This window comes from Elephantulus edwardii, unplaced genomic scaffold (genome assembly GCF_000299155.1).
Source record: "Elephantulus edwardii isolate Elephantulus edwardi_28Jun2011 unplaced genomic scaffold, EleEdw1.0 scaffold00084, whole genome shotgun sequence".
NCBI lineage: Eukaryota > Metazoa > Chordata > Mammalia > Macroscelidea > Macroscelididae > Elephantulus > Elephantulus edwardii.
The window spans coordinates 251,191-260,905 of NW_006399834.1; the positions used below are offsets into that span (position 1 = coordinate 251,191).

A 9,715-nucleotide genomic window follows, 5' to 3' on the forward strand; every position below is an offset into this window, starting at 1 on the left:
ATAGTCAATACTCTTCTCCAACACAACAGATCAAAGGCATCAATTCCCCTTCTATCATCCCTAGTAATTGTCCAAGCTCTCTGACGTATAGCAAGTGATTGCAAAGACCGTGGACTGTTATCAGGTACACCTTATAGCAATATTATAGGCCATTATAGTACTCTTAGCAGCCTTCAATTTACAGTTCCTTATTCTGGAAACCAGTGTGCTCTTTGGAGGCAAGGATTCTGATGCTTTGTATGACATAGTTCGGGCATGTTACAAAGAGTAAACAGTCATTGGAGAGGGACATCATACTTTGGAGTTGGGAGGGACAGCTCAAGAGAGGAAGAACCTTAATGAAAGGGATTGATTCTCTGAATGGGGTAATGGGATATGTGTGTCAGAACAATAAAGTTAGCACAGGATAGAGCAGGGTTCAGAGATGTTGTACATGGGGTCGCTGTGAGTCAAAAGCAACTTAATGTCGCACAACAACACACAACAGCATTCTTGCTTTCTGCCTGGGACTTAGTAGCCATGAGTATGACTGTGGTGTCAGTTTCTGTCTCACTTCACCTAAACCAGAAAAATTCACAAAACCAACTTGTGTGATGACACCCAACCAAACGCACAGAGCACAGACGTATGTGTGGGATATAAAATCAATGGGTCTGGGCCTCTTCATTGCAAGGCGGATAGTTTGTGTCTGGACACTGTCAGCTCTACACTGGGAAGCCTTCCCCAGAAGATGCAGCCACTCCTAATCCTGTTAGCTGCTCTCCTGCCCCCTGTGAGTGTAGCAGGTAAGTGAACTTCTACATCCCAGAAGCCAGAGCCCATCTCACCAGATCCCAAATCCTCCTTCCCTTCTGCCCAGGGCTGCTCAGGAATCATCTCCATCTGACCCCAAAACTCTCTAGATACCAGCTTCCATATCAAACCTAGACTAAGCATCTCATTTTGGATAGATGTCCTGTAAGGTTAAGTAGAAGACCCCTTAGTAGTTGTTAGACTACTCTTGGCTTGTTCAATGTCTCTGGTTTTAGCTAGATGACATCTGGACTACCACCCCTTAAAGGCTTAGTAAGTTGTAGCCTCCCCTTAGCTTCTCCTTACCACCAGGAAAGCGGGTCATTCTTACAAAGGCAGTTGGCAGAACAGCTGAAGGTAAGTAATTAAAATCCTTTCTCTCATACCAAGATGCAAAGCAACAACTCATTGCAATGAGTCAGAAACACTTCACATTGGAAACTCAAGTAGGTTTCAGAGGTTTTAAATCACAGGAGATTGCCTGTCATTCTTCTTTGATGCAGCTGGTGAATTCAAATCACTTGCTTTCAGGATTACAGCACCAGTTATTGCCACTAGGCAACCAGAGCAATCTACTATATAGGTACAGAGAATTCTAAGACTTTTAAATTTTTTACCTCTATAAACTAACTAGAGTATATTATTAGAAAATAGTAGCAATTTGGATGTTATCAGAGTTTCAGACAGATAAGAAACTAGAAAGGAATAGTGCAGGTATTCTTGTCCAGGATTCATTGGGATTCTGTTATCTTGAAGACAAGCTCTGTCCCTTGATCCTCGTCCCTAATCCTTGAGTGATGTCCAGAGGTAGCACTATCAGGTATGATGACCTATTGAGACTTGATGGTAAAGGGCATGTCACCTTAACAGCAAGAAATGCTTTCAGGAGGGTCCATCACTAATTGTTCAAGCATCTACATTGCAGACCCAATCTTCAGTTGTCAGGTAGGACATCACAGTCATTTCCTTTCTCATCATTTTCTTTCAGAGGAGATCATTGGGGGTCATGTAGCAGAGCCTCATTCTCGTCCCTACATGGCATTTGTCCAGTTTTATCATGATGTCAAGAAGAAGAAGTGTGGTGGCTTCCTTGTGCAAGAGGATTTTGTCCTGACAGCAGCTCACTGCTTAGGATGGTGAGGGGCTGAACCTCTAAGGATTGCTCCCCGCAAGTACACCACTCAGGGGAGCTCCCTCAGCTGTGTAACAGTCCTAAGTGATCTCAACTGCAGAACAATTTGAGAATGGGGTGAGATGGGGTGAAAAAGTCAACATGTAACATATGAGTTTGAGGCAATTGAGACATGTCAGAATCCAAGCACACAGGCTATTTATTGCATGCAGACAGTGTAGGTTGAGAGCAGGTGTGGATCAAGTAATTTATATGACCTGAGGGCAAAAGAGAATTAAACAATCACCTACAATGATCCACAGTAAGCGCTAGTCCAAAGGGCCTCCTCTCTCTGGCATTTCCCCTCAGCAGTTACCCTACCCTGACTCAGTTATCACCTGCTCCTGAGTCTCCAGAGCTGCAGATCTTGTGAGAACCTCTTCTCCGCTCTCTGTGCAGCTCCATGTATGTCACCTTGGGGGCCCATGACATTAAGTTGCAAGAAGAGACACAGCAGAAAATTCCTGTGAAAGAAGCCGTCCCCCACCCTAAGTTTAAATCTGGGACTCATGCCAATGACATCATGATACTACAGGTGAGGCATACTCTCTGCTGCTCCTGCTCCTTTGGTTTCAAAGACTTTCTCCTTCCACCATGATCCCCGCCTTTCCCATCCTGGCTACTTCACTAATCCCAGGCCCTCGGAGGAAAAGGGATAAAGTGCAGCCCATCAGACTCTGAAGGGAAGCAGGCATTAGTGACCAGGACTTTGTTGTTTCCTTCATCAGCTGACTACAAAGGCCCAGCTGACCCCAGCTGTGGGCTTAATCCCCTTGCCTGGAGAAAGTGACCATGTGAGAGATGGGCAGGTGTGCAGTGTTGCTGGCTGGGGCGGGATCTCCAAGGATGAAAACACAAGCAAGCTGCATGAGGTAGATGTCATCCTGCAGGAAGACTTCCAGTGTGGGCTCCACTTCGAGAATTATGACAATTCCTCTGAGTTGTGCGCAGGGGACCAAGAGAAAATGATACGTTACTTTAAGGTGAGATATGCTATTAGCCTGGCCTAGCTCTGGGTGAAAGATGTTTCAGAAAGATTGGAATCTGAAGATCTTTTCTAGCAATAGGGAGATGCCTTCACCCCACCCATTTTCCTGGGTAACAAAGGGGAATATATGTTGGAGACTCACTGAGACCTCTCTGATCTTACCGCGGGTGAATCAGAAAAATGCCCCTTCAGAGGGATGAATGTGTGGCTCCTATTTCAGCCCAAAGTTCCTTAGGGCACAGACAGTTTCCACTCAGGTACTAATTATAAGATTATGGTTTGAAGTTTTCCAAAGGTATTACATGAACTTTATAGGCAAGAAACTCCAATGAGCATTTTAAACAATAGTATCTAGTGTTACTGTGAACTAGAATGATTTGGACATTTTTGGGGTGAGACTATGGAAGTAGCAAGATTTGCCTTATCCCAGGGCACACAAAACAGAAAACAAAAAACAAAACAGAACAAAAAGCCCAAAAAAAATCCAACTGAAAAACCAAACCCACAAAACCAAAGAAAACTGTTCCTCCAAGCTGAAAGAAAGAAAGGAAGGAAGAAAGAACAAACTCCAATAAGTAAATCAAGAGCTGTAGTTCCCCTGGTGAGTGTACTATCTTCTATTAAGACTGCCTGTTTCCTTAAAATGGTACCTTGGAACAGATTTTTCTACACCTACGTAAAATGGGAGGGTCTTAAACTAGGGAAGAAGATAGTCACAATCTAAGCATGAAACAAAAATAACGTCAATGATCTGAGACAATAATAATGTCAAGGGTCAGAATATGGTAGTTGAGGGTTTCCTGTTGTTGTTGTTATTGATTGCCATTGAGTTGACCATGACATATAGTGACCCTATGAACAAATGATCTGAACCCTGTTCTGTATCGTCATTTCTCTAAGTTCATAGAATTTCCAGAGGCATGTGTTTTAGGAATTGGATGCCACTCCTGCTTCCTGCATTCATCTCTTCTTACTCAAAGGAAGGCAATCTTCTTTGAGAATGTGGAGGTATGTAGGACTAGCCAAGGAATTAACTCAGCCTTTCTTCTCTCTGTTCTTAGGGAGACTCTGGTGGTCCCCTGGTATGCCAAAATGTGGCTCAGGGCATTGGTATCTATGTAAAAAGGAATGAAACCACCCCATGCTTCTTCACCAAAATTTCTGCTTTCTTGCCCTGGATAAATGAAACTATAAAGCAGCTCCAGCAGGAAGAATCACTTTGAGTCTGTTCATGCTTGATCATTTTCTCTTATGGGCTCAAATCTTAATAAATATGTCTTATATGATAGAATATGGTTGTTTCTTGATTATACACTGGTCTTCTTTACTAAGCAATAATTCTAGATGAGGGAGCTCTGAAGGCCTTCTGGGTAAGATGTTGCACCACCAAACCAAAGGTAGGAGGTCCTAATTGACTAGTTTCTGAGTGAGAAAGGTTTAAACCCTCTTAAGACTTATGAAGTAGGACTTGTTGCAAATCAGACACAGAAATAAATCCCTAAGTTATCTACTCTTTAAAGAAAATGTTTGCATGCGTGGAATAGAAAAAAAAATCCAGCAGTTAATCTTGAGTAGAAAGTTGTGTGCTTATATGGATATATAATATACATTATAACAATAGAAAATTGGTTTAACCTTAAAAAAAACAAACCTACTGCCTGCCATTGACTCAGTTTGACTTCTTGAATTACAACGATCCAGACAGAGAAAGGAGCCTGTCCTGTCTTTCTCTCTCGGAGTTTCTAGTGGGTTTGAACATATAATTATTTGGTTAACAAAGGTTTTAAGCATTATGCCACTGGCCTCATTTTTTGAATCTGCAAAACTCTCAATGACATGCTTATTATACTTCTTAAAGTCTTTTTTCAGATAGCTTAAATTTTTCTGCCTCTTAAATACTCTTTTAAAAGAGGAAATTTTCATTTTATACTGGTTTGCTTACAAAGTTGGTGTACATTGTTTTTCACTCCAGATTTTTCCCATTTCTTTTACGCATTCCTCTTTTCACCCATCATATTGTGCAACCCTATGATTCCTTCCCTGCTCCCCCATCCTCACCCATCTGCTCCTATTCTCCCCTCCTTGGATCCTAATATAGGTTTTTAGTTACCTTTCTATTTCTACAATAATGGTCTTATACAGTATTTGTCCTTTTTGGACAGAGAGAGTTCACTCAGCATAATTCTCTCCAGTCCCTCTCAAGTTATGTAGTGATTTTCATAATTATTGCTTCTGCATGCTGCATAGTATTTCATTGTGTGAATGTACCACAATTTCTCAGTCCATTTGATTATGGTTGACCATTTGGGCTGTTTCTGTGTTCTTCTCATGGTGAGCAAAGCTGCTATGAACATTGGTGCACAAGTCTCCAATTGTGCCTCAGTTCTCATTTTCAGGGTATGTTCAAAGCAATGAAATAGCTGGGTCATATGGAATTTCTAGGTCAGCTTTCTGAGGAAACATCAAACTGCCTTCCAGAGTGGTAGCACCATTTTACAATCTCAACAATAGTGTAGAAGAGTTCCTATCTCACCACATCTTCTCCAACATTTTTTCCCAGTCAGTGGGTTTTCTTTTTACTCTCTTGGAAAGTGTTTCTGATGTACACAGGGATTAAATTTTAGAAGATTCCATTCATAAATTTTAACCTCTCCAGGTTGTGTATTTTGAGCTTTATTTGTCAGCATTTTTACACTAGCTTTTATTTCAACTTTTAAGTATGATTTATATTTTCAAAAAGAAGCTCTGCTGGAAAAGTAAGTTCTTTCCAAGGTGTCAGGAAACAAGGATCTGCATACATCTCACTCTTTTCATTTACTTCTTAGGCATCTGAAAGTTGTAAAATGAATAAGGATGACAGAAGAAGAACTGATACCTTTTCAGTGTGGTTTTATATATACAAGGTGTTTTACATGTTACCTCTTTTATTCTCAACTGACTGCCTTTGAGAACTCGCTGGAGGGTCAGCTATGGATCTGTTCTGAATCAATCGTACACAAAACAACAAACTAATAAATTTGTCATCTAATAAAAAATAAAGACACAGTGTCCTTATCAAAGGACAGTTAATCCCTCTGCCTGAATCCCTTTGCTGGTAGAACAGCTTTTCTCTTTCCTTCTCTTGCTCCTTATTCTATTTGGTGAACTCCAGCTTTTGTCCCTGATAGGCTTGCCTATCATTCCCTCAGCAGTAGAGGTCATTCTACCTTCATGATTCTCTTAAGTATGTTATATGTGCTACTTTGTCAGAATAAAACCCTATACCATCCTGTCAAGTCCAACTTAAATCAACATTCCATCTGGTTGCTAAGGCTGTAAATTTTAACAGGAGGTATTAATCCATCTTTTTTCCATGGAGTGGCTGGTATTTTCAAACCAATGACCCTTTGATTAGAAGTCTGACATATTATTATACAATAAACTACCTATTGCAGCCTGAGGTTTAAGTATTTTTATAATTATTAATAATGAGACAGCCAACCAGGAATGAGATAGATCAGAAAGCATAAAACAGGGGGCCAGCAGTTCTCAGCAGAAGACCCCAAGCCAAGTTTCTCCGTATCTTTATTGAAAATTATCAGGAAGTAAATCACAAAGAGAATTCAGTGCAAATGAGGCCAAACTCTTTCTATTGAAAACCTTCTGCTTTACTCAGGAGGTGGGGAGGTTCCCAAATGCAAGAATCTGGTAAACCCTTAAGGATTGCCTTAGTGCTTCAGGGTGAACTCTAGCTTGAACCTTGCCTCCCCCACATCCTGAAACTGCATTCAGTTTATTACAAATTGTATTGGCTTCCCATAATTCCCCCTTTTGTTTTTATCATAATAATATTATCATCTAGAGGAGCATTTTCTCTTTTTTAATTCATTCTTGCTGGTTTTAGTTCTCTCCATCCTTCATGTACAAACAAACAAATAAATTAAACATAATAAACTCAAAGAAATACTTTCAAAAATCTCCATATGACCAGAAGGATTCAGGTTGAATATTCCTTGAGAATCTGTTTTTATAGTTATATTGCCACAGTCCTTGTCAAAACCGGTTGTAATTAATCTCCTTTGTCAGTGTACGCTTTGCCAATCCCTATCACTCCTCCCTGAGAGAGATTTCACCCTGATTCATTAGGAGAGGGGGTGTTGGATTCTCTTAGGTACTTCCTGCTGATAAAGGACACTGTAGGTTTCAGGGTGAGGATCTTCTCTCACTACTCTAAAGGACCCTTTTGGAAATAGGAAACATGTATACTCTTATGGAGATTAATTTTGGAATTTAGATGCACTTTTATCAATAGTGCTTAGTGATACACATTCATATCCTTGAAGATGCATCATGAAACTGTTGCAGCCTGTTGTTGTGATGTGCCGTCGAGTCACTTGCGACTCATAGCAACCCTATGTACAACAGCCCTAAACTCTGCTCTGTCCTGTGCCAATCGCACTGTCTCTGACACTCCTATCCTGATTATCCCAGTCACTGAATCAATCCACCTCACAGTGGGCCTTCCCCTCCTGCGCTGTCCCTCCACCTTCCCAAGCATGATGTCCTTCTCCAAGTACCAGTCTCTCCCCACAACATGTCCAAAGTATGTTAGACAGAGCTTCAGAATCCTTGCCTCTAAAGAGCCACCAGGTTTAACCCTTTCCAGGACAAATCTGTTTGTTTTCCTAGCAGTCTATGGTACTCTCAATACTCCAGCACAACAGCTCAAAGGCATCAATTCTTCTTCTCTCCTCCTTGGTCATAGTCCAACTCTCTGATGCATAACAAGTGATTGTGAAGACCATGGCCTGTATCAAACGCACCTAGTCTCCAGAGAGACACCATTGCTATTCAGTACTTTGGAGAGGTCTGTAACAGCAGACTTTCCCATGGCAATGCGCCTTTTAACTTCCTGGCTACTGGTGCCAAGACTGTTGACTGTGGAGCCAAGCAAACTAAACCTGTGAACAATCTCAATCTCTTCACCATCCATCCTGATGCTGCCAATCGGTCCAGTGGTAAGAATCTTTGTCTTCTTGACATTGACCCTCAATTCATATTGGTGGCTGCAGTCTTGGCCCTCTGCAGCAGGTGATTTAGGTCCTCCTCAGTTTTAGCAAGCAGGGCAGTGTCATGTGCATAATGCAGATTGTTCATAAATTGTCCACCAAACTTGACCCCATATTTCTCCTCATAGAGCCAAGCCTCCCAGATAATCTGTTCTGCATACAGGTTAGAGGACACAAATTTAACTAATATGTTAAAAGTACATGAGTCAAAAATTAAAAGCAATATTATTCCCATTAGAGGTTCTAACAGTGGCAGAAATCAAGTTACAGAAGGAAGATAATTCTTAGAACAAAAGGCTTATTGGCTGGGATTTTGCAGATTATAGTATAAAGGTTAGGAACCACAAGATATAGAAGCACAACTATGTTATTTATTGTTCTTAAGTTCTGAACCAAATTCCATTTACTGTTGGATTGTTTTATAGCTAGGAAGTCTACATGCAAGGCAGAGGTAAAGAACTGTTTACAAGGTTTCCGTCAATTCCAACAATTAAGGAATAAAGGGAAGAGAGTGGACCTCAGAAGGCTTTTAGGACCAAATAATGGGCTCTTGTGCCCAGGAGAAAACTGGTATACTTACCAGCAATGTTAATGCTCACCCATAGCTCTTCTGGGAGGACCTGAATTATTGAAGTGCCCTCTTTTGTTTCCAGCTGGGAGCTAGGGGCTGTGCATCCCCAGTCAGACATGAAGACCTGATGTGAGCCACCTTTAGCCAAGTGTCCTTCAGATCCACAGTTAAAGCAAGTGAGTGGGAACATCCTCTACTACCTTTCCTACCTGTGGTGACACTGTCTACCGATGGGGCTCAGCTTTCCACAGTGGAAGGAATTCTGACCTCTTTGTTACCTTTGGGTGGCATTTTTTTTGAGTAAGACTCCCTTTTCCTGACACAGGTCCTAAATTGGCAGTAATAGCTGTCCCAATAATTTTGGCCATTCTCTGGGCTTTTCTCTTCCCTCTAGATTCTAGTCGCTAAAAGAGGGAAAATTTTAAATATATATCAAATAATTTTGAACAATATAATTTTTTTAGTTTAAGGCCAGAAACATTATCAACATGATTGTATGAATCATTTCCAATCCAGAGAGATACGTGTTTCAATGCACTTCTACTTTTCATAAATGGTTTTGGTAAGAAGAATACTGTAAATATGGATACACTTCCACTATTCCTCCTCCATGACATGATATAGTATTATTAGCATGGGCAATTATAATCCATTGCCTTCCTTACACTAACTTAAAAGTTTGGTGTTTCTAATGCTGATGAGTGGAGCCAAAGGCTCCAATCAATGACACTTCCTTAGGACGTATTGATTAAAACTCATCTTTGGTCTACTCAACAATATCACCAATGTATCCACACTCTAAGAAAGATAAAGAAAGCAACTGAAAGGGGGAATATCAGGATTACCCAGAGTTATTACTCCACAAAAACTGTATCCTTGAAACATCTCCTAGAGAGATATATTACTATCCAAAACTTTATAAAGCATGTGTAATTAGAGATCCCTTATAATATATAGGCTGATTCAATTCTTTAGAGGATTGTAATCCCCAATGTCTTTCACCTGGAGTTTCTTCTTTTCAATTGTTGTTGTTGTTATGTGCCGTCGAGTCATTTGCGACTCATAGTGACCCTATGCACAACAGCTCTAAACACTGCTCTATCCTGCGCCAACCGCACTGCCTCTGACACGTCCATCCCGATTAC

The 9,715-nt window shown here is 40.9% G+C and overlaps 1 protein-coding gene across 1 annotated transcript in view; it reads left to right on the top strand.

Moving 5' to 3' along the window:
• Window positions 1-730: 730 nt before the first annotated feature.
• LOC102860243 (granzyme H-like) overlaps window positions 731-9,715 on the top strand; it is a 36,812-nt gene continuing 27,827 nt past the window's right edge. The window contains exons 1-4 of the mRNA XM_006889989.1: window positions 731-785; window positions 1,781-1,928; window positions 2,363-2,498; window positions 2,692-2,946. Of these exons, the coding sequence (XP_006890051.1) occupies window positions 731-785; window positions 1,781-1,928; window positions 2,363-2,498; window positions 2,692-2,946 (594 nt within the window). The remainder of the gene's footprint in view (window positions 786-1,780; window positions 1,929-2,362; window positions 2,499-2,691; window positions 2,947-9,715) is intronic.